The sequence below is a fragment of the Siphateles boraxobius genome, unplaced genomic scaffold (assembly GCF_051911475.1).
Source record: "Siphateles boraxobius isolate OS27281-9 unplaced genomic scaffold, OSU_SipBor_1 5, whole genome shotgun sequence".
Taxonomy (NCBI): Eukaryota; Metazoa; Chordata; class Actinopteri; order Cypriniformes; family Leuciscidae; genus Siphateles; species Siphateles boraxobius.
The window spans coordinates 22676224-22702493 of record NW_027509141.1 but is presented as its reverse complement, the minus strand read 5'-3'; the positions used below and the strand labels follow the sequence as shown (position 1 = coordinate 22702493).

Below are 26270 nucleotides of genomic sequence, written 5' to 3'. Positions count from 1 at the left end.
AAGAGGTTGTTTGGAAAGCAGTTATTTAGTAGTGGTCTTAAATGGCTAGGTCATTCAAAAATGAACATTCATCTTTTACTCACCCTCATGACATTCCAAACCTGGAGTCATTTCACCTTCAATGATGTTCGTAACTTGTTTATTATCTACCATAGTACGATGCATCATTTTACAAACCAACTAGTCACTACTGTTTCCTGAAACTGTAGTAATATGTTTCTGAAACCGTTTCTACATCTGTGGTTTGACCCACATTGGTTTAACAATATAGGACTATCCTAATCCCGTCACACTCAGGTGGAGGAGTAATAACTTCTGTTAAATAATCTATTCGAGATCTCAGAGATGCTGCTGTAACATACATGGAACAAAAACAGTGAATTACTCATTATGTGCCATGTTATTTTGCTTTATTTGATGTTTGGTTCATCACGGTTTCCCTCATACGTTATACTCCGGAGTTCCCTTGCGCATTTTACGCACTCTATAAAATGGTGCTGATTGCTGACACTAAAATATAGCTATAGCTTAAAATGTTTATATATTTAAATGAATGAAGTATATAGAATATACTGAGTGCTAGTTTGCTTATTGCGCCAGTGCCATGTCATTTAACAAGAAATTGTGCTTCTAACCACAGGTTGAGAGCTGTAGTTCCAACCACGTAAGTTTGCGTTGTTGTTTGTGAATGTTCGTTTCGGGAAAATGCCAAATAGTTTAACTATGTTGGTAACATTGGAACTTGCAGCTAATAATGGTTTCGGGAAACGCACCCCTGGATGACTTTTTTTCTTCTTCTGTCAAACACACAGAGACAAAAAAATTGTGTATATATATATATATATATATATATATATATATATATATTGAAAAGTGTATTAATGTTACTTTTGTCCATAAAATAAAAAGTCAATTGGGTCCACTGTTGTTTTGTACCCCATTGACTTTCATTGTATGGACACAAACAGTTTGTTTCTGGACAAAGACAGAAAATAAATTCATACAGGTTTGGAACAACACAATGTAATTTTTTAAGCGAACTATCCATTTTAAACATCTATCCTAAACTTTAATGTTATAATTGAAATGCTAAACCATCTATTGGACAATCCTCAAAATCACCTGATTTGATCTATTATGTAATTTGCAACAATTACTGTGCATATTTCATAATAGTTCTATGCTCATGGTGTAGCAGCCTAATTCATGACTTCAGAAAGCTGTTGCCGTGCAATCCAACCTGAAACCCGACCAGGCGATCCTGTTCTTATGTATACAGAAGCGCAATATCCTGTTTAACTTCAGCCTCATCTTCACTGTATGCATTAGCAGGGAGTGAAGATAATGTGATAAATGGTTACACTTCTTGGAGAGTCTTGGTGTTTCTAAGTATTCAAGATACAAATCAAAGGTAATTAAAGTGTACATGGGGAGGATAGAAACAGTAATGTGGGCTTCACAGTGTACTGAGGAAAGTGAAGCCCTGAAAGCACAGTGCTTGTTATGATCCCAACCCTGTACCCCTGGCTCTGGGACAGTTACGAGAGCAACAGTGATACAAATGTATTTTAAGTTTCTATAATGTCTGTACCCAGCAGACCAATGATCTGTTGTTGTTGTTGCTCTACAGTTTTTCCAGTCAGTCTCCTATCCCTCTGAAAACACACACGGTTATTGCTAAAATACAAAAAGCCTTTTCATGAGATGAAATGTATGTAGCACGTATGCAGAGACACAGTAGAGGAATCTGTAGCAGTATCAGTACATGGTTTAATTTAAAGTTCCTCATTAGGATGATAATATGGTCATTAAAAGAGGTGCATGATACATATTTACTTCTACAGTAGTTCAAGCTTTTAAACGTTAGTTGTGATTTCAGTATATTAATGTGCAAATCAGATGGTGGTTCTCAACCAGGGGTCCTGGGCTGACTAGGGAGCATCAAGATTATTTAAAATAAAACAAAACAAGTATTAAAATAAGCTAAAACAAATGTTTATTGTTATTCACACACTTTTAGATTTTAATTAATTTTTTTTTTTTTATTTACCAGATTTGTTTTCATTTTTATAACTGTTCATAAATATAAGTCAGTTATATAAAAACATAGATTGGTCTAATTTGATACCGAAAAGCAAGACTTATACCCCTAACTAACTGCTAGTTTGTCAGACTAGGTCTATAAGATGCAGTCTTAACATAATGGCTATGTTTATGCAACTGGCCCCTGGAATATTATGAAATATAATTATTTTAATAATCAATATTTAATTTATTAAAAATATACTTATTTTAATATATTGAGACCGTGTCTGTAATTTTGTTTTTTTATTTTTTTATTTTGAAAATTAGCAGCTTTTTCATTACATTAGTTACAGAAATATCTTGGGGGGCTTTGACAATGGGGGAACCACTGTTCTACAGTAGTCTCATGTGGCAGGGCCTGTTTACTTACCATTTGAGGCATATTGCGTACAAACATGGTAAGTGTTGGGTAATCTCCAGTTCCAATCTGATTTATGTAATTAAAACAAACGGTGTTTTAGCCTTTGACCAAAATAAGCTACAATGATGACCAGACATTGTGCTGTTTAGTCTAATTGGGATCATCTGTGTACAGTTGTCCTCCGTTGCATTGAGTTACCATATTGTGTAATAATAACAAATGAAATGACATTTGTTTGTTCTCATTCCCATATTGTCTCACAGCGTTCACAATGTTTATTTCAGCATCACCCTGGTCTGTAAATCTCACACAGCTAAACATGGACATGGTTGCTTTCTTTACCCTCTGACTAAGGTCCCAAAGCATCCCGCCTCTCTTTCTCAACCTTTCTCTCTCCACACACATGCCAGATAGGCCAAAGCCGGGCATAGTTGCCATACTGTCACGTAAATGCTGCTAGTTTTGAGTGGGGGAGGTGGATCCTGCGTTGTAATGCAGAATAAGCAACATTGACAATCGCAAACAGTGTTCAGCCGCTACCAACGCTCCTAATCTCTCAACATATCTCCCAAAGAACCCGATGGCTCATCTCCAAGTATCTCCAAGAATTCTTGTTTAAGCTCTCACCAACAATTGAACCCTCTGGTATTTCCTCACTTAGGTCACACTTGACAACTGAAACAGACCGAATAAAATAATTTATAATGTATATATTTATATAAATCAATGTTTAATATATATGTGTATATATGTATATATAATTTTTTTTTTTTTTCATATAGAAAGTTCCACCAAGTTCCGTATCTGGTAAAATATTGGAAAATTCTAAATGTCACTTTTTTTTCTCTAAACCTTTTATTCAGCCTGTCTAAAATAACATCTACGTTATTACAAAAACACTCTACAAGCAGACTGTGAATATGTAACTTTGGGATCCCACCCATACATTTTAATGTCATTGCAAAATGCACAAGTTTTAAGTTTCCTCCTGATCAGAAAAACTGAGGGGAAAATAATAGAAATGCCAGACCAGCTGGTTTAGACATAGTCAGGGTCTAGAAATATCCTCCTTTCCATAGGCTATTGTCAGGAACACAACAGTTCCTTGGTCATAAACATGGCCTCCTACACAGGAGCTGGATCACTGCAACAGGCCCGCAGCTGTTCAGACCAATGAAATGCAGATTTGTTTCTAACACTCCTTCCATGGCCCAAATTCTACTGTAAATAAATACACTGTTGTCTGTATTTAGTTTATTAAACTGCCTCAGTGTGTGCGCACAAGGCTGGTCTTGTCTGGCATGCTGAATGTCAACAAGCCATTTAAACCGCTTTTGCTACAGTTTGCATCTGCGTAAAGCTTTCTGTCTGTTTATCATTTAAAAAGCCCCCTAGCAAGGTCTTTTTAGAGGAAAGGTCACCGGTGGTTTTAGTACTCTGCAGAGGTCACAGCCCCTGAATGGAAATGCATGGTGTCCAGCCTTTTATTACCCATCATGCACCTTCCAAACAAAGCCATAGGGAAAAAAAAAGACCTTTGAATTGATCACAGAAACCCACAGAGAAAGGAAGATACAGTGAAGCTTAAAGGTGATGGGGGTATATTTTTTAATGTTAAGAATCAAATTTAGAATAATTAAATGCATTTGAAAATAAACTGCTTGTTTCAATTAATCATAATCAAAGGTTTGTGACATTGCTGAGCAGGACAGGACTTAAGGCCCGATATACTCAAGTTTTACTGAGAGCGAAGTTTGCTGAGAGCGAAGTTTAGATGAATATGTAAATATGTGCTGCGCACTTTCCACTCAATAATAAAATAAATGCACAACAAAATTGAAAAAACAGCAAGCATTTTAATTAAGCATAAGAAAAGCATCTGATCATAGCAACGTGGATATTTTTCCACCAGCTCTGCAATTCGGCACTCTTGTGATGTCATATAACACTTATTTATATTACACTTTATACAATAGATTGCTTACTATCAAGCCGGTTTACCGTATTAAACATAAAAAACAGTGTGTGTCTCTTTTCATCAGAAGTACAACTTTATTTTCTGATATAAAGCAGGCTTCCAGTGTGTTCATGTTTTAACTCGCAGACGTCTGACCTCGACTGACTGAACAGGAGAAATAAATCAGAAAAGATTTCCACGTGAAAGAAGGCGGAGCCTCCACGCACACCTCCCTATTATGTATAATCGCCAAGGACCAATCGTAGTACGAAGGTGTTTACCAGCCGTAGCGAACTTTTCCAGAAAGTTTGTTTTGGCAAGCTGTTTCAAACTCCCAAAACTCCAAAACGAACTTCATTTCAGCCTAATTTTGTTCGAAATTACATCACATCAGTTTGTTCTTCGATTTTGAAGTATATTCCGATATGGATGGGGGCTGTGGGCCCCTGGGCTTTAGTCACAGTTCAGGGGCCTCATTTATAACAGTTGCGTACGCACAAAACAGGCCCTGAAAGAGGCGTACGCCAGTACCGACGCATAAGTTGTGATTTATAAAAACAAACTTGACGGGAAAATTTGCGCATCTGTACGCAAACTCTGACCCATTTGTACGAAAGTTTTGGAGATGGAGCAGTTTGGCGACACCGATGGTGAGCTGGAGTTAAATGTCTTTTTGGTCACTTTTAGACAGAAAATCTATAGAAAATTATACATACAAAAAGCTAATACAAATATAATTTCACTCACTTGAAGCAAATATCCATCCCTTCTTAAATGTCCGCGCCAGCGAGCGCATTGTGCCGTTTAATGAACCTGGCGCATATATAGCCTATCTAACGGCAGATGAAGGAAAACCGTAAATCTTCATTATGAGTCCTAATCATAAACACAGTTCACAATAATAACAGTTTAAATAAATAAAACTGTTTTACTTCTGATATAAACATTTAGATTAAATATGCCATTCTCATTAATGAAGTTAAACACTTAAACTACATGAAATCAGCACTGAGAAGTTACAACATTTTTTATATTCAATAAATAGAAATATTTGTTGTGGATGCAATGCTTTTGAACACTTTTCCTCTGGTATGCTGTGTTTAAATGTTTTAACTACAGCGATAATTGCTTATCATGATAATAGCAGATTGTCTGAGAAAATAGTTTTGTGCAAATAATGCACAACAAGGTCTATCTGTTTCCATTAAAAATATAAATGAATTAAAAATACTATTTGGCCAGTGAAAAAGATTGAGAGAAACTTTCTCTGAAATTTATGTTACACTATTTGATTTATTTATTCAAAAACAAGGCAAGGATAGGCTACTAAATTATTTTTATTAATGTATTGTGACGGCACATCCGTATTTCATATTTTCCTAATGTCTTGTACCATTAAACACGTTATCACGTGGATGAATAATCATATACAAATAATATGCAGATGTGGATATGCATATTAAAACTAGGCGTATTAAGCTCCATATATGGTTATTTCGGGGAGCAGACGCATGTGCGCACAATCTTCCGCTGACTGGGATTTCTAAAGTGAATTCTGCGCAGGTACTGGCATACGCACGGTTTTATAAGTCTGAATATTTTTTTGCGTACGCCATTTTTGGCTTTCTGGCACACCTAAACTTTTAGTAAGGATCCTATACGAACAGTTTTAGAAATAAGACCCCTGGCCCTCTACAAATTACAATACAATATAATACAGGAGGTGCTCTCTCAGTAGCGAGAAGATATCAAAACTACTACTAGTTTTTTTTTTTTTTTTTTCATATCTTTGGTCAAATTCTTAAATGTAACCAATAAATTCAGTTATAAAAAGAATAAAAAGACAAAACAGGGCTATTACCAATCAAATGAGATCAGTATCAACAGAAGCTGCATCTGAAGTCGCATTTAGATTTAGATTTTCACAGTCACTTAAATGCAGCTCAGAAGGCATGAATACATTTACAGTGCACTTACAATGATATTAATTATATTATGAGATTGAAGTTTGAAATATATATATTTAAAAAAATGTAGAAATGTGAAATGATTGAAATAAAAAATTAAATGATCATGAATCTAAAACCTCCGGTAGGTGGCAGCAAATCACTGAGTGAGTTAAATCATTTATTCAACCGATTCGTTCAAAACGCTGATCCATTCAGGAATGGAGCAAATTACTGTGACTGAATTCGAATTCTGAACAGCAGACTTCCATACTACTTTTACTAAATCGTGAGAATATTATGTGATTCCGAATTCAGTATGTGTTTATGAATGGGTCATTGAATCATTTACTCTACTGATTCGTACAAATACGCTGATTCATTCAGGAACGAAACAGCTTGTTGCTCAGAGATACAGCTGATCTGCTTTGTTTAGAACTATTTTCTTGGAGTGAGCAAAAACAGACTGTATTATGTCTAATATGAAAGTTACTCAACTTGTTTATTGAACTGTTGTATAAAATCACATTTGTGATCGTGTTGATGTTCAGAAAAACAGCACTGATTGTGTATATCAAAAACGGGAACCCATTACAGGGTTATTTTTGCCACCATATATGGTGGACATTTTTGTTCATTTTGATGGCAATTTTCTCCCAGTAGCTTATGTCAGGTAAGAGATGGGAGAGAGTGCGCAAAGCTTCTCAGATTGCATAATTTAGCATAAAATTAATCCAAATGATCATCCTCTCTAAAGAAATGTGATGTGAACATGAAAAATCTATATTTTGTAAGAGCCCTAATGGAGCTATTTAAAGTAGTCATGTGATCACAAATAAACAGTAGCAGACGCAATTGATAATGCATGTATTTTTGTGTGAAAATGGTTAAAAATGGACTTATGTTGGGTTAGCCCAGTCTGGCCCTGTTGCTGACCTGTGATAGGCAGTTTCACGTTAGTTTGCCATCAAAACAGAATCTGTAAACTTCCATAAATGGCCATAAACTTTCTGCTGTCTCATTGTTATTTTGGTAACTTTGGTTTATAGCAGTCTTCTTTGCATTTAATTCATTGTGCACCCTAAAATGCTTGTTTAACCTTTATAGAAAGTAATGCACACATATCTACAATTACAAAACATTTTTGGCAGACTGTAATAATGTGTCATTAATATGGTCTATACTGTAACTATGGTTCTCTACTGTTGGATGAGTGCTATGGGTCATGGGAAGCAGCGAAAATACAAAATACATTTTCATTTTTTTTCCCAAATGTTATGCAGACAAATAAACAATGTAGTATTTTACCAGTTTTGAAATGTATTCCTTTGATGGCAAAGCTGAGTTTTCAGCTGCCATTACTCCAGTCTTCAGTGTCACATGATCCATCAGAAATCATTCCAGTACTTTGATGCACAATAAATATTTTAGTTGTGCTGCTTAATAGTTTTGTGAGAACCATGATACATTTTTTCAAGATTATTTGATGGATAGAAAGTTCAAAAGCTCAGCAATTATTTGGAACAGAAATATTTTGTGATGTTATAAATGATTTAGCTGTCTCTTTTGATAAATTGAATGTATACTTGGTGAATAAAAGTGTAAAAAATGATTGCAGCTTTTAGTAAATTTAGCACATTTAAATTTTTCACTATAACAATTTTGTCCTATAGAGAACCAATGGTATACTGCCAATTAAGCTATCTATAACAAAATATGAGACCTTTTGTTGACCTTATATCATATGTCAGTAAGTTTGGTCCTCCAATGTCATTCTAAATGTCACAGAACCCCATAATGCAGAAATCTATTTTGTTTATGTGCACATGATCTAAAGCAGAGGTGGGAATTATTCAGGCATAATGCAATACTCATTTCTTGTAACTAACATCTCGCTTCCTCTTAACTCACCCTTCCATCAGTCTTTGTTTTGTCTGATTGTGATTCATTACTTTGGTGGTTATGGTTGATAGTCATGTTAACTACACACGCTGAGTTAGTAAAATTGTTTTTAAATAGTTAAATTGCCCATCTGGCCTTTACCAAGGGCACTTAATAGTTCTATTCACTTAATATAAACCTCTTGTATAATATTTTTGGATATTTTTATGACCACTAGGGGGAGACACAGTTTCACAGCTGTTATTTTATTCTGAAAGCACCATGCAACATTTCTTAATGTCTTTGGCTTGATCTTACATGTTAGGAAAGCTCTCACTGTATCATGTTTTCTGCTTTCTAGTAATTGACCTTCCATTACATTTGACTTTTCACGCCCTAAAAGACAATAATCAAAGCATTTGCAATTTAGCATTTAGCAGAACCATTTATCCAAAGCTTCATTCAATGTTCACATTTGTTTTGTCAGAATATTTACTCACCCCCATGTCATTGCAAACGTAAATGACACTTTCTTCTGCTGAACACAAAAGCATGTTGTTTCTGGAGCATGTTGGGGTCGAAACAACACTGAACCCCATCAATTTTCATTGTATTGAGAAAAAACTTTTTTCAAAATATCTTCTTTTGTGTTCCAAAGAATAAAGTTATACAGGTTTGGAACAACATGAGGGTGAGAAAATGATGACAGAATTTTATTTTGTAAGACTATCCTTTCAATAGCCAATGATTATGCATTTCCATTCAAAAGAGCTGCTTTGATCATGTATTTTATTTGATCATGTATTGTGTATCCCACAAGAAAATGGGTTCTGACCGACATGCGGAAGCAAATGATCTTTATGAAATATGACTCAATGGGACTGACTGAATTTAGACATGTGAATGGGGATTTCTGCAAATGTTTTTTAGACACATTTTTACTTACAAAAAAAAGTAACTTTGATCATTAAATTGAATGGTTATTGTATGATGCTTCTATCTTAAAAAGCGACATCTTGTACATTACCATTCAACAGTTTGGGGGCAGTATTTAAAAAAAGAAAATCAATTTTTCAGAAAAGAAACACTTTTATTCAGCAACAGACGCATTAAATTGGTCAAAAGTGGCAGTAGTCTGTTTCAAATAAATGCTGTTCTATTTAGTAAGAATCCTGAAAAAAGTGAATCATGGTTTCACAAAAATATTAATGTATTTTTCATCAAATTAATGCAGCCTTAATTTGTGAGCATACGAGACTTTTAAAACATTTTTAAAAAGTATCACTTGTGAACAGTATGTGAAGCCTTAACCATCATCATCATGTAAGACTTGAAGACCATATCAGAGCATAATCATGTACTAGAGCATAATGCTAGCAACACCCTGGTTATGGTTTCAATTCCCAGGAACTGGTTACAAAAACACAAGAATTCAATTAAAACCTTTGGATTAAAACCTCTGCCGAATTAATTAGTAGACAAGACATTCATCTGACGTTCAAGTGCATCTGCATGCTTCAACTTGCGGTGGGACATCTTGAGGGACAACACCGTGCAGCAGTCAGCAAATTTTGATGAAGTCACTCCCCTAATAGCTCACATTAGTCCAGAAGTAGTCGTGTGAAGTGTGTTGACACGCATGTCCACATGAGTGTTTTGCTGACCCGGTCTAACTAGTGATTCACCACACTCCTCCAGACTCATTACATTCAGAGGAGACGGAAGCGGACTCAAGGAAGGGAATGAGGGACAATAAAGTGCCCTTGTTCCTCTCTCACAGAAGCTCACAGGGTTTGGGTCATTTAGGGGAACTGGAGGAGGTAATAGACAGAAGAAGAGAAGTTGTGGAAACTGTACTGTAAGACTTCGTGACTAAGGATTTCCCTGTGACTTGATCAGAGCTCCCTCTCTCTTTCTCTTTGGCAATTGGTCACGAGTGGCGGCGCTGTCAGCCAGCACAGTCTCTAGTATAAGAGCCACACTTCAACATGAAGGCTATGCATTCTGTTGGGTTTGGACTTACATGAGGATTGTGTATTTGTGGTGAATAGGACGAGATAATCATTGACCGGCCTTCTTCATTCGCACTGCCTGTCTACAACTGCATATAAGGTATAGAGAGTGAATCATTACAGAGTTTTGTGTAATTTGACATCAACGACCCATAGCAGGCTTGAATATTAATGGGCACACATATTTAGTGAAAGTCATCTCAATGGTTTGGAAATGATTTTTTTTGGAAGTCTCACACTTAACAGAGATATACTTGTGGAGCTATTTTTAACCGTTTATAGGTCGTTTTGACTTATAATAGCTTTCATTATGATGGTCGTAGTATTGTGGGATAAATCAGTGCAGAGCCATAAGCAGGTCTTGATGGAGTCACTGGACTTTTTGGACTTTTCTATGCTGATTTTGAGGTATAAATCTTCAGAATAGGTTTGAATATAGTAAAGTGTGTTTAACAGAGCTTTGAGTTTACCTCCATTGTTGCACTTTGGAGAACGATGGTTGTTAGTACAGTTTCCGTGACACACAGCGTAACATAATAAAGCATAATATATTTAGCCAAAACATTAGATAGACAAACAAAGGATTTTTTTCAAATTGTATGGTGCCATTGATCTCACCTCACCATTTTAAAACACAGGATTTTTTTCTACATGGACAATTCAGAATAAAGTTTAGCATTTTACATTTAGCATTATATGCTAAAAGCTACATTTTACCTCTAGTCCCCATTTTATTTTATTTTTTTACAGGAACAGTTCACAATAAATATTAGCATCTGAATATTAGCAGTATTATTTAAGAGTTACTTTTCAACTGCAGTCCCTATTTTATATTTTATTTTATTTTTACAGGGACAATTCACAATAAATATTAGCATTATTATTTAAGTGCTACTTTTCAACTGCAGTCCCTAAAAAAAATCTTTTATTTTCTTTCTTTTTTTTACAGGAACAGTTCACAATAAATATTAGCACTGCATTTTAAGAGCTTTACGGCCAACAAAAAAAAACATTTCCTGTTCTGGAGGCATCTGCTCTAAGATCATTGGATCACACTAAATATAAAGATTGTGGTTACATTATCAAATCTTTCTCATCAGTTTTAACATGGATACTCAGAGTTACACATCATTGTGCAGAATAACTTTACGGAGTTGTTGGGTCTATAAGAATGAATGCACTGTACAAGTTTAATTCTCACAGTTTGGAAAGAAGTTTAATTAGATGCTTCATGGTTTGACCCAGATATCAACTGTGCATATAAATAGATATATCTGCGATACACCTGTTGCATTGTTAGTTTGACCGCTAGAAACAGCACAGCCACAGCTATCTGCAGTATTCTCATCACTCCGATTCCTCCAGCCACAACCGGACACCTCTTCATGTTACTCACTGGACATAGCATGGCCACTAATACACATCTCTGTGTTTCTCTTCCAGTTTTTCAGCCCACTCATAGGCAGGCACCCAGTCATGTAGAGAGCAGCGCGTGGAGGACACCCAGATCACTTTCAGCACTTTCTACACAAAGAGGTAATTGTGAGATATTTCTCACAGAGAGAAATGAATAAAGGCACAGAAAGCCGTGGAGAATACAGCGTTCAGCGTGTGTCCAAGTGCAACTGGGCTTGTCTGTTAGGATAATCCATTGGGTCATTTGTGTATTTTCCCGTAAGTGCCGACAAAGTTGGAAGTTGCATTAGGTCGTATTGGGTTATGATTTCCTGTTGAACGAGTGAGTAATCAGTGACACGGGTTGAGTAAATATAGTGCCCCCTCAGAATGAAATGACCCAAATGAAAGGGCTTTATATAAAAAGCATATTTTACATTGTTTTTAAATCTTACTTGGTCTAACAGAAACTTTTTATGATCCTTCCCAAGTCCATGAATATCTTTGCACGTGGCTCTGACTGCACACCACAGCATTTGCAATATTAGATGATTTATTTTTAAAAACAGACTTCTCAATAGCAGCATTGTCTGATAATAATAAACAATTATATTTTCCACTGCTTCAGAGTCAAGCGGTCAGATAGTAATTTACATGGCAAAGACGGTAAACGAGGTTTAGAAACATGTTGTTTGTGTATGTTTTGAACATTTTGAAAGATGTCACCTACAGGTCATTGCAGTTGTTAGATAAATTAGTTTACACACTAGCACATAATTGAGCTTGACAATGCTCTAGGTTTTATAAAGAATCTTGAAACACTTGTACAACAGTGACATTTCAGGAATCTAGGAGTGTCATCCTCATTTTTGTATTTCCACTTTTTTTTCTCGATAGTAGATGTGACTACTGGTGGTATTGAGATGAAATATATATGGGCCTAAATTTTTTTAGATAAATGAATACTTTTATTCAGCAAGGATGCATTAATTTGATGAACCGTTACAAAAAAGCTATTTCAAATTTATTAATTTAAACGTTGTAGTCATCAAGGAATCCTAAAAAAAAATTCACAGATTCCACCAAAATATTAAGCAGCGCAACTGTTTTCAACATTGATATTAAGAAATGTTTCTTGAGCAGCAAATCGGCATATTAGAATGATTTCTGAAGGATCATGTGACACTGAAGACTGGCGTAATGATGCTGAAAATTCAGATTTGCCATCACAGGAATAAATAACATTTTAAAATATGTATAAATAGAAAACAGTTATTTTAAATAGTAATAATATTTCTGTATTTTTTATCAAATAAATGCACCCAAACAAAATATACTTTTTTTTATAATATACATTTTTTTTTTTTTTTAAACTGCTGTGTTGTAGAAAGTACATACTTTGTGTAATGTATTGTGACAGCTGTGTAAGGATTAAGTTGTCTTGCCTCTTGGACTAAATCCAGCAATCCGTTTAATCCAGCATATGACCACTTAACTCTTTCCCCACCAGCATTTTTTTTTAAGTTGCCAGACAGCGACAGCATTTTTGATTATTTTCACAAAATTCATGGACCCCAGAATATTTTGTTGCATTAATATCTGATCATACAATATATATAAAAAGAGAACAGAGCCTCTGCTTTAAAAAAAAAATGAATATCTTATTTCATTTTATTCTAGCTTCATGCATTCTTTTTGTTTTATCAACACTTGAATGTGATCATAAAAAAAAAAAAACAGGTCGGTTTCATAAAAAAAAAAGCAACATTTTGAACAAAAAGATGAGAAAATTTAGTTTCTGTCAAACACTACTTCTGTTCGGATCAGATACAAAACAATGATCAAAATATAGACTTGAGTAGATTGAGCCCATCAACACTCCCAAAGCTTCAAAGTCCTATACCTCTCCCTGGGTTCGACTTTCATTCAGTAACATTTCTATGCTGTTTAATGTTTGATGATCATGTTAGCTTACATGTGCATAAGCAATGCTTCTATCGCTTCCTCTTTACTTGTTTTTTGGATCCGGAGATTCTTTACAATTTCAGAAGATGTGTCATGGCACCCCTACCGTGGCGTAAAACAGTGAAAACATGGATTTCCGGAAAAATTCCGTCAATGGCGGGAAAGCTTTAATAATAAATGACAGAAAAACTCCATCAATGGCAGGGAAAGAGTTCAGGGAAAGTATGGCAGGGAAAGTATGGGAGGTCATGGAAGTGTCTTATTCACGTGAAAGCTGGTAAACCTGAACGTTTTTGTTCTCTTTTGATATTTAGTAAATTGGCATTTTCTCCATTCTCACTGTCAATCGACAGTGAAATGAAACAGTGTAGATCAGTTTTGGAATGAGGGCAGCAGAATCAGTGACTTTAAAAGCAGAAGTTTCAGTGATGTTTATTTACTTGATTGCATGAGTTTGCGAGTGAGGTAATCGCTGTGTTGTTGGGAGCCCAAAAAGGCATGACCACACTGCACATGACACAAGCATCATTTGGGGATTTTTCTGTTTTTATTTTCTTGAAATCATGGGACCCTAGATGATATTCAGTTTATCAACTGAAGTGCTCCATATTGTTTTAAAAATCTCTTTGTGATTATTGTACGGAATTGATATAAAACGATGCACAATATATCAATACTATATTTAAGTTGTTGTTTATGTTTTTTAAATTTACATTTATGCATTTAGGAGACACTTTTATCCAAAGCGACTTACAGAAGGAGAACAAAGCATTCATCGGAGAGCCAACAACTTTTTTAGAACACAATGCTAGGTTTATTAGACAACTAGATTAGGAAACCAGCAAGAGCAGCAATTTTTTTATATTATCATATTATAGCATATCAGTAACGATTAGGCTAACTTAAAAGTTGAACATTAAAAACATTACTTTCATTAAATGCAATCTTTAGCAAACCTCAAAATGAATGTCCATTTTGTTTATACTCTACACTATAATGTTGTGATGGCTAGATTTGCTTATAGATTATTTATTTTGACAATAGCGTAGAATTTTAATATCTGCCATTCGTCATTATCTGCTCCAGTTGAATTCCTTGTAATGTTTATGACCTGGTTTGTACCAAATCAAAACTCAAAGTAAAGCAGCTTTGTGGAAAACTGACACTCTTGATTCTCTTGAGGAAAAACAGGAAGGAAAAGGGTGTCGTGAAGACACTGTCAAAAGGTTCAACTTCCGAGGGATGTCCTTCCCTTACCCATCCAACCTAGCATTATCCCAACGAGTGTTAATCCCATGTGCGATTGTGAATCCTTAGAACATGCTGGATAACTTGGCCAGAGCATGGAAAGTTCACTGTGTGCTGCAGTGTCATTTTACACAGCAGCAGTCTGTTACCCCGAGGGAACAGGGTGTCTCTGCAAACAGGAACAGAAAGTGTGGGTGTTATTTTTGGTTCCGCTTGCCTCGCTGCTTTGCTAGAGAGGGCGGAGGGTAATTCAAGGGTGGGCACAAACTGAAGAGCCAACATAATCTGGTTCTTTACCAGACCTCTGCCCACCATTCCTGTGCAGGTTACTGCAGTGTCCAAAACCCCACGACTGCGAGGTATATTATATATATATATATGAATATATATATATATATATATATATATATATATATATATATATATATATATATATTCATATTTGGATATAAGCAGCAGTTTCTCACCAAATCTCAGATTTGTGAATGAGCTCATGTCTGATATTGCAGACGCTAGCTCTAAAAACAAAGTGATCACTTTTAGCCATGCATGCTCATGGCATTCTAGGAAATAATGAAGACCTAAGCAAGCTATTCCATTCCCTGGAAATGTCTGCCATGCGATGATGCGATAGTAGCCATATGTTTCACATTACCTGCAAATTGTTTTATATTTGTCCGAATAAACTTTTAAATGGCCATTAATACATAAGGATGTTTTTGTATCCATTTTGTGTAGTTACATTATAAAGTAGCAGTGGCTAGTTGGCAAACCTTGACCCACCCAGTGCATTAGTATTCTTGCATTTGTATTCACAGACAAGTTGTCTGAGGGCGGTTTCAGATTTGCGTGTTTCTTAGAATTGTTATGTTTAGGACATTCGTTTGAGTATTGGCCTGGTGGTTAGCGCATGTGCTCTGAAACATGGTGTTTGTTTAGGCAATGCGAGTTTGAGTCTGACTCATGTCATTTCCTGATTTTATCATTTATCACTGTCTTTGCCAATTAAGGAAGACATGCATTATCTTTTCCATCTTGCAAATAATTGTTTGCTTGCAACTGATTCTGGAATATATAATATTTAGCAGTATTGAGCTTTGCTGTGTTAAAGGCGACACACAGGCATAGTGACATTGTATTGCTATGAGACTTTGTAAGCATGCAGGTGTGTTTGTGTGTATGTGCATAAGCTATGTGACTTTTTCTATTTTTTCTTCATCCTTTGATGTAGAGATGCCATGAATTCAATGGAGCACTTTGATAGCTGGTTCTGTTTGGATGCATCTCCATCGGGGCAGTGTATGCCTGGCATTCGCTGATGGGCGGTGTGGGAGACCGACGTCACAGAAGGAGGTGGTTTACGCTCAGAGCAGCGTCAGTATATGCCGGATTTATACGTCACTATGTTCAGGGCTGAACTTGAAATGTTTTGTTGATACAAGATATACGCCCAACTCTGACTCTTCAGTGGACTTCTGAGAAACAATCAAGCTATCAGGTTGTTTCTTCATTTTGTAAGAACTGGGAAATGTTTACCAGTTATTTGACCAGTTATAAATTCCCACCTAGTCATGTGCCAAAGCTATTGCTCATACTTACAACTGAAGTATTTTTCAATGTTAAAATACTCCTATTCCCATTTAAGAGGTGGATGTGACTATATGTAAGCTATTGATAGTTTGATTCCCTTGAAAAGTAGTTATTGGCTGATATTAGAGATTTTCTAAGTATTGGTATTTTCCTATATATCAGTTATGGTAATATATAAACACTGTTAAATGTAATATTTAGCAAAGTATAAAATGAATATACATTATTCATACTGTGCCTTAGTGTTGTGTTCACTTGTAGAATTTAAAACAATTGATTTTATTATTTGTTTTTTGTTGTTGTTTATTTAGTCAAAATCATACATCATTTAATATAGATCATAACATAAAAATAATTATTGGGTTACCAGTACTGGACAGAATTTTAATATCAGTGCATCCTTTTTGAAAAGTGTAAATACTGTAGCTGTGTGGCACTATCAAACATTGCTCTGTTTGCTTGAATCCCGATCAGCCCGACACAACAACACTGACTCAACCAATGGTGTAACTTGGGGTGGGACCAGCTGTAAAGCCAATGGCAGATTGCTTCGATTTTTTTTTAATAGTGTTGCAATGTATGAAGTACATCTCTGACAGAAGTCACTTTCAAACCAAGCATCTTTCTTTTGGTTAACAAAGAGAATTCAGATTATCAACTGAACCCGAAGCAAATTGTGGAAATCACTCAAAATGGAAGTGAATCAACGCAACTGATGTCGTATGGCACATGGCAATGACAACATGGCAGATGTACTGTAGTATGTCCAACTTTCATACTATATAGAACATACTTTTTTTATCTGTCCTGAAGTAAGTTTCAGACCAAGTCTAGTACCTACTATATTACGCTATTTCAAACGCAGCGCTAGAAACTTCCAGACAGGTGTAATGGAGTTGGAGCTAAACTCTCCGGACATTGGCCCTCCAGGAGCAGATTTGCAAACTCCTGCTCTAGAAACTTCCCAGAACATCTTTCCAACCATTAAAGCAACATAATAACACCTGCCCACGAGTATCATGGTCTGGTGCCACCTTCAAATTTGATCTCGCCTTACTCATTTTAAAATCAAATACCAGCAGGTAATGAACCACCCCGGTGGTCCGGTATATCAGTCCAGCTGTTTGTGAGACAGCCCGTCCCAAAACTCTGCTCTCCTGGAACTGAGTCAACCTCTGGCAACTGCCCTGGTGACAGAGCCTGAAAGTGTCCACTGACCAGCATGAACCACAAAGCTTGTAGTGTGTTTGCCCCCCTCGACCGCTGAAATGTACACTGTTGGCTAAATACTGCTTCAGTACTATCTCAATAGGAGCTGCTTTGCTTATTGTACCTCTAGTACAATAAGCTTTTCTCCATAGTCCCTCTGGGTTGTCCTTTCCACCCCATGGCTATGTACAGTATAGTTTGTGATGTGAAGCAACTGAGGACTCGCCTGGCAGACTTCAGATGGCTTTATCTAGCATAGTGTGCCCCATCTTTCTAAATCAGTAAACTTAAATTCCACTTCCTGTTAGCAAAGTCATGCTTGTTTGCATATTGGTCTTCTGTGGCACCCCAAAAAGAGGAACTCATTGAAATAGGGACTCCCCTGGACCACAGAAGAAACAGGGTGTGGGCCTTTCTTTATAGTGGGGAAATGGACATGGGGTGAGGATGTTTTGGAGACATTTCCAAATTAAAAAGGCAACTCACATGAGCTTGAAAAGAAAAGAAAAACACCACCTGACCCTCACATGACTTCCCCATCACACTCTTCGTTACTTCTGAGTTTTTATTTAGAGCCATCAGTCTCCTTGTGGTTCAATAGGAATTGGATATTCTTACAGCCAATATGAAAACACCTAAATGACATTATGGATGCATCATATGGTGGTTAAATGGGAAATGTGGGTATAATAGCTACCTAAAATTCTTAAAATATTTTTTTTGTACACAATGATTTATTTATTTTTTTCTATTTTTGGAAATGCCAAGTTACATGATTTATCTTTTAGGTTCCTCTTTAGGTTCTACACTTTATTCTGTTATTAATTTAAAGTTGAGGCTTTATATTGTGATTGTGCCTTATAAATAGGTCAAGTCTATACATTCATTTATTTATAATACTATCCCTGATCACCCTGTCAGGGTTCATTTTGTGATAACAAAAGTTGGGGGTCAGCTTCTTTTGTTGTTTTGTTTTTTGCAATGTTTAATTGATCACAAATACAGATACAGAGTGCAATACGTATTTTAAAATATGTGATTCAAAGCTAAATCTTTTCACTGCTCCTGTCTTCAATGTCATGATCCTTCAGAATTCGTTCTAATATAATAATTTGCTGCCTAAAAATATTTTTTATTATTATAAATGTTGAAAACAGTTGTGCTGTATAATATTTTTGTGGAAACCATGATTTTGTTTTCAGGATTCTTTGACAAATAGAAAGTTCAAAAGAACAGCATGAGACTGTAAATATACAGTATAAGTATAAAAATATACTTTTTTTTTACATTACTAAATGTTGTTACTGATACTGTTTTTGAAACAGTATAAATATAAAGTGTACTTTCTTGGATCCATTTACTTCATATTCACTTCCTCTAACTATTTCCTTTGCAGACACCCCACCACTCTTCGGGCTGGACTGCGCGGCGACAGCAGCCCGCCCCCCGCGTCCCCCAGCCATGTCGTCACGCATCGGCCTGCGCCTGCAGCTCATGCGGGACCAAATGCAGCAGGAGGAGCAGCGGGAGCAGCAGCGGGAGCGGCAGCAGCAACAGGCCATATCCATGCATTACATGCAGCATCGCATGCCAGGCCCAACTGCACCCTCATCAGCCATCAGCGCACCAACTCACTCCCAGGCGCCCATGCAGGTGCCTGTTGAAGTGCTAAAGGTTAGATATATCCATCATCCTGTGTGTGCTCATCCGAATTTGGGTGTGATGAAGCGAATTAACAAAAAGGAAGAAAAGCACTTTGTCAAAGAGCCAACAATAATCATAAATGTTTAAATGGACCCTTTTCGCATACTGTGATGATGCATTTCCACAGTTATCAATACACAATTGATGCATTTCCACAGTTATTAATAAACAATTAATATAAAGTCTAGCAAAGTTTTTTATGTACATTAAAGACTACTTTGGGAAAGATTTACTAAACGGAAAATTAACACGCAGCCGCAATCTAATAAAAACGCAGATGGGAGAGGAGATTTCTGCGAGTGATCTACTGAGAATGGGCAAATTCAATGTCATGTCAGATGCATAATCAGTTAATACATACTTATCTAATGCCGGAAATACCACTAAATTGACTACTGCAAAGTGCAAACCAAAATAAATAATCTCCGACAATAAGTTTCGTTGTCTGACATGGAAACTCTTACAAATGCATATGTAATAAGTTCAGCCGCAAAAAATAACTGTCCACGCTTTTTCAGTGCTAATTTCTCACTGCGTGTCTTTAGTAAATCCTAATAGCTGCTGTCAGATTTTATCTATTGATATTGGATCAATTGGTAATCCAAAAATTGTTTTTGTTGTAGTTTCTGTTCACCACTATAGAGGTTTACCAAACTATAAACACTTCTGCTTCTGAGAACCTCAGAAATGTGAAAAATGTCTGTTAGTTCAAAACCTTTTTTAGGTTTTCATGAAGGTGTTTGTGAGAAATACTTTGCTAAGTTAAGAAATGCCCTCTCCCTTAAATCTTGCCAAATTCCATCTAATTATTGTGCAGCTATGTGTTTTGTAGTATGAAAGAGCTCCCCCATGAGACCCTAATCTTGCCTTCCCTAGTGGTCCCAACTGGATGAATGAGTTCTAAGGAGTGCACGAAGACCAAATTAGGCAAGATTAAGTACTCTGGTAATCTCCTCTTGTATTGCGGTGAAAGAGTAGTGGGCAAAGTCCAGAAGTCAGTGGGTCGTGCAGGACTGACCACGGCTTTGGTGTGCCAGATTACATTTCAACCAAGATCAAAAACAAAGTGAGGAATATTTGTAGAAGAATGCGGTGGAACGGCAGCCAGGTAAGAGAAAAGAGACAGAAAAGGGCCACTCTGACATGACTTGTACAGAGATAACACACAGGAACACATTCTTACAGGTGACATGTTTCTGTCTGATTCCTTCTGTTATCCTGGATTGTAATCATTTAGTTTAAAGAAAGCAACTCTGTGCTCTGTGTACATGCATGGAATTTTGAGTTTAGGTGTGTGTGATGTTATGAAACTTTGTACTTCACCTACAAGAAGTTCTTGTGCTTCTTTGAATAGACAGTAACAGCCCTTGTTATCAGTTCAGTTACTTGCTCAACAACTTTGTGTGTGGTAGGCGACTAAAAACATTAAGTTTTTTTTTACTTATTACTTAGGAAGCGTTAACAATAGAGATTCATAATCAGTTTGAATGTTTATGTATGTATATTTTTTAATATATTTTAAACAATTTTTAACTAAATTGTTTCAAATAATAAAACAACAATACTAATAATAATATGAATATAATTAATAATAAACTATAATGCATATTATGGTGTTAATGTTTTACTTTAAGGTCATTTAATTGTGTTTAAAAGCATTTTAAAACTACTTTCACTACCGTTCTAAAGTTTTGGGGTCAGTAAGATGTCACCAAGTCTGCATTTATTTGATCAAAAGTACAGTAAAAACTGTAATATTTTTGAAATATTATTACATTTTAAAAATGCTGTTTTATATTCTAATATATTTAAAAATGTAATTTATTCCTTTGATGGCAAAGCTGAATTTTCAGCATCATAACTCCAGTCTTCAGTGTCACATGATCCTTCAGGAATCTTTCTAAATGCTGATTTGCTGCCCAAGAAACATTGAAAACATTGAAGTTGTGCCGCCTAATATATTTTGTGAAAACCATGATACATTTTATTCAGGAATTGACATAAACAGTTCAAATAAACAGTACTTATTTTAAATAGAAATCTTTTGTAATGTTATGAATGTCTTTGCTGTCACTTTTGATCAATGCATCCTTGCAGAAAAAACTTACTGACCCCAACTGTAGTGCATAATTTAAATTCAGTTTAAATTAAATAACCAACGTTCCAATTGTCAATGTCATTTTATTTATCATAAATTAAATATTAAAACAATCTGTATCTAGATCATAAAGTAATATTAGTCAACTCGTTCTTTAGTTATGTTTAACTGAGCCAAACGGAACCTGTTTGCTTGCATAATCAAACCTCTGTTTTGCTCAGGCCAAAGTAGTATTACTTTCTTGAGTGTAAGTGGCAATAACTTGTGCCACTAGCATGTTGTTGCTAATTTCCAATGCGGCCAACCATGTGTTACCTCAGGATTAAGCAACAGTAGCTCATGTTTCACACAGAGCGTATTATTTAGCTGGACATTTACCTCCACCGTTCCTAGATTGAATTAAAATATGTATTGGAAGAGCTCCATGCTAGATGCACTTCTAACCTTTTGTAATTTCACCTCTGAGAGCTCAGAGCAACTGGACCTACCCCAAAATCCTTTACATTGCCTTCATGGAGAGGTTTAACACCAGGGAATTGCCCTCCCAGACAGTGTCCCCGGTTTACAGCTTGTGTGTGTAAATTGGAGTCCTGTATCCTTCACTTACACTGCCTATAAAAGTTTTACTTGCTCCATCATGTTCCTTAATCTTTCAGTTAAATAATACAAGACTGATATGGACTGAAATTGAATAATTTGCAAGCTGAAGAGTAAAGGCTTGTATCCACTAACCCTGAGGCATGTTTTCATTCAGGAATGTGGTTGATGTATTGTGGCTAATATTTTCCATCAGTATACAGGCATTGGAACTCAATTTTGTTGATATGCATGCCTGCTCAAATATAAGCACAGTCATGCAAAAGTTCACAGGAAATATGTTGCTTTACTAACACTTAAATCCTTTTTCTTTTCATCACTGCACATCTTTCACACATTTTATCAATAGTCAGTTTTGTGTACTAAATCACTCAGTTAAAGACAGTCTGGCTTTGAAGTGAAAGAATGAGGCCAGTCCAGTCAGAGACGTCACCCCCGCTCTGAACCTCCACCAGCAGGTGCCTGTCTGATTAATTGAACCTCTCTAGGGGCTCTTTCTGGGCCCCTGTGTGCCCCGTGCACATCTAGATTTAAACCCCTTAGTTACATAACAATCTATGACTGTGGCTCTAAACACATATCTGGCTGAGACTGAAGGCTTTGGCTTGTTTTTTTTTCTAATGTGTAAGGGTGACAGTAAAAACACAGTACTTTCCACTGGAATAGTAAGTCATGAGACATGATATTGCCAGAATATGCACACATTTTTTATATACTTTTGTGTTTAATACTCAATGTGTGGCTTTAGAAAAATGCAAGTTATTGCATTCTTACAGTTCTTATATTTCTGTCAAAATATATTTCCACTACCGTACATTTGGAGAATGTTTTTGAGAGAAGTCTCTCTAAGGTTTCATTTTTTTAAATCAATATTACTGTTTTCTATTGAAATATATTTAAAAATTTCAGCAACCATTATCACAGTGTATCATGATCCTTCAAAAATCATTCTGATTTGGTGGTCAAGACATTTAATATGATCAATGTAGTTTTTTTGAGGAAACCATGATACTTTTTTTCAGGAATCTTTGATGAAAAGAAAGTTCAAAAGAACAGCATTTATTTGAAATAGAAATTGTGTTACATATATAAATGCCTTTACTGTCACTTTTGATCTATTTAATACATCCTTGATGAATAAAATAATTATTTTCTTTAAAAAAAAAAGGTTTTTACTTATCCCAAACTTTTGAACATAAGTGTACTTTTATGTACTATTAGTGTACTTACTATTAGTACTGTACATGAGAGTGAAAACATGATGACAGAATTATATTATATTATATCATATATCATATTATATTATATTTTACAGGTGCAGACCCATCTTGAGAACCCCACAGACTACCACATTCGACAGTCTCAACGGCAGCAAGTCAAGGAGTACCTGTCCACCACATATGCCACCAAGCAGGCAGTACACGCTGTCACAAGCTTGGTACAGCCCTCCCCACCCACCATGCCCCAGGGTCAGACAGGAACCGTCCCACCAACCATGCCCTCTTCTTGCATGCGCACTGAGCAGCTCATGAACTCCGCTGGGAACAGCGCACCCAACAGTCCCATGGCCATGCTCAACATCGGCTCCAGCCATGAGAATGAGGTAGTTTCTTAGTTTTCATACAGTTGTGGGTTAGAAACATGACTTCTCCCATAACATATCTTCACATTCATCAATTATTCATTTTGATGTCTCAACACATTTAATTTACAGTTTGTATATTTGGTACAGTTTTATATTTAGCTCCATAGTTCCTCTTTCAGTTCACAGAAACCTAAAGTTCAGTAAATGACAATGTCTTGCTCATCTTTCATACGCTATGCCCTTTAAGATTTTCTCCATTTCTCACCCTTGGTTGGTGTTTTTTTTGCCCAGGTGCACATAAAGGTCAGAGTGTTAACTAACTTAACTCCATTGTCATTGGAGTTTAAGTGGCCAATTATGGCCGTGGAGGTATAATTACAGATTAAAGAGTGACAGGGAACCCAGGGCAGGATGGCCCTTTGGAACGAAGCAGACTTTGGTCCTTCCTTCCTTCCTCCTCTCCCAATGCCACCAAATCCTATGGGATACTAAGTGAATGTTTGCTTGTGGCACACTAACAACCTTTGTGAGCTAAGCTACAGAGGGATTATGTCTGTACAGCTCTTTAGAGGAATACATCTTTCATTTGTAATTTTCAGTGATATCATAATTAGATATTTACTCAGCACAGTTATTTTGGAGAATTTATAGCAAAAATCTTCAGTTATCAAGAGAAAGTGTACATAATTTGTAGAATGCAAATGCACAAGGTGTCTAAATTCTCCTTATGTGTTTTTGACAAGATGGATGAGGTTATTGATGACATCATCAGCTTGCAATCCAGTTATGATGACATCCAGGCTTATATTGACCCTGTGGTCCAGATGCCAAACACAGTAAGTAAAGACTTCACTCAGTTCAGGCCTTTTAGTCGTTGATATTGCCGCCTGTGACGAATACAGATCACTGAATCCCAGAAGGTAAGTGGAAAATTGAGTGAATAATCCCTGTTTGTGATGCACAGTCTGCATTGTCTTGTCTCTGAGTAGGTCTATTTTTGAAACCCCCCGCAACCTCGTACTTTGACAATGGAGGAATTATGCTGGATCCATTTGTTGTGCTGCTTTTTATCAGGGTTATAGGGATGAAAAGCATCTTTGTCTGATTTCAGAAAGTCACGTCTAATTATTGCAAAGCACCATCTCAGTAAAATGAACCAACTGTTTTTCTCTCATGCAACCTCAAAATGCCTTTTTTTCTGTTTAGACTCATCGAGAACTTTGCCTGCTAATTTTTTGTGCTTGATTTATTGGATAACTGATATTAGGACATTGCCAGCTTACTTCGTCATGTCTCGGGGAAATGTTTTAAGTATTTAAAATGTTTAATTGACTTAAAATCGTGGCCTGATTTACTCAAGGGAAGACATTGCGTTAGAAATCAGGAAAGTGGGAGCACTGTGCTTTGTATTTAAAGTAACTGCCCAACATTAACAATTAAGCCGCTCTCAGTTAGAGTTCAACTTGTTTACAAGGCATTTCGTGAAGGTGGGGGAGCAGGGGGGAGGTTTGGGAGAGAGAGGGCTGGGGAGGGGAGGCTGAAAGTCCAGATAGGGGAAAGTTCAGTGTTTAGTGGTTAGGAGAAAGTAGAAGAGAGAAGGTCCCTGGGCGGTTCGAGATAGTCTCTTCGGAGAGGTCTAGGGTGAACGACAAGTGTGTGCAGCAATGAGAGATTCAGAGGCCAATATGAAAGACACAAATAAAACTTATGCTATTGTGGAGGTTATCGATGGAGAGAAGATTCAGCTGGTAAGGCCGACTTTTTCCCATCACTCTCCTTTCTGCAGGCCGAAGAGGGGGGTGGGGTTGTTTAGTCTTGCTGCTATTTGTTTCTGCGTGTCTGATTCCTAGAAACTAGAGGGACTAGAAAGAAAAAAGCAAATGCCATGGGCACTTTATGGACACCAGTAACCTTGTCACACACATTTAGCTGTACACTTATAGCAGGTTGTGCTCATATATCTGTAAATGGCTTGTTGTTTATGGCTGTTTGGTATGTTATGGTATGTTGTTTAGGTGGACCAGGACCTGCAGGGGAGCAATTGAGTACAACTGTTTCAACTGTCAAAGAGAGAGTTCACCCATTAATTAAAATGTCTGTCATCATTTCCTCATGGTGTTCCAAACATAGACACACAGTGGAAGCCAGTGGGGTTCATTGTTGTTTTGAACCCCACTGATTTTCATTATACAGACAAAAACTTCAAAATATGTGTGCCACAGAAGAAGAAATAAAGCAATACAGGTTTGGAACGACATAAGAGTGAAGACATGACAGTATTATTATATTATATTTTTAGCAGTATTTTATTTTTACAGTATTGAGTGCATGCGTCTGATTGAATCTCCTATTGATCAGTGTTCTTAGGGATCTATTTTACATTGTAATTATTGATCTTTGGTTCCAGACTCTCAGACTTGGTCTCCTGCATACAGGAATCATTATGCATAAGGAAAAGCTATTGTTGGTTTTCTTCTGTTTACCAGCAACATATATAGTACTTGAATACTTGAATGAGTCACATACCTTGCCATTTTTCCCAACCATTCAAGGTTTTCCTTGATAAATTATGTTATTATGCTTATCCACAGAACAAATAAATCCCTAATCCTGGTGGATTTGTAATATGGCCATTGA

The 26270-nt window shown here is 36.3% G+C and overlaps 1 protein-coding gene across 4 annotated transcripts in view; it reads left to right on the top strand.

Moving 5' to 3' along the window:
* Positions 1–26270, top strand: part of tfeb (transcription factor EB) — a 36836-nt gene that overhangs the window by 4980 nt on the left and 5586 nt on the right. For 2 of the 4 annotated variants that reach the window (XM_077203313.1, XM_077203316.1), the window contains exons 2-5: positions 11686–11778; positions 19046–19323; positions 23364–23651; positions 24377–24469. In XM_077203313.1, coding sequence (XP_077059428.1) covers positions 19111–19323; positions 23364–23651; positions 24377–24469 — 594 coding nt within the window. In that variant the 5' untranslated portion in view covers positions 11686–11778; positions 19046–19110. Of the gene's footprint in view, positions 1–10217; positions 10343–11685; positions 11779–19045; positions 19324–23363; positions 23652–24376; positions 24470–26270 lie in introns of those variants that run through there. The other 2 variants (XM_077203314.1, XM_077203315.1) reach the window with 2 other exon arrangements.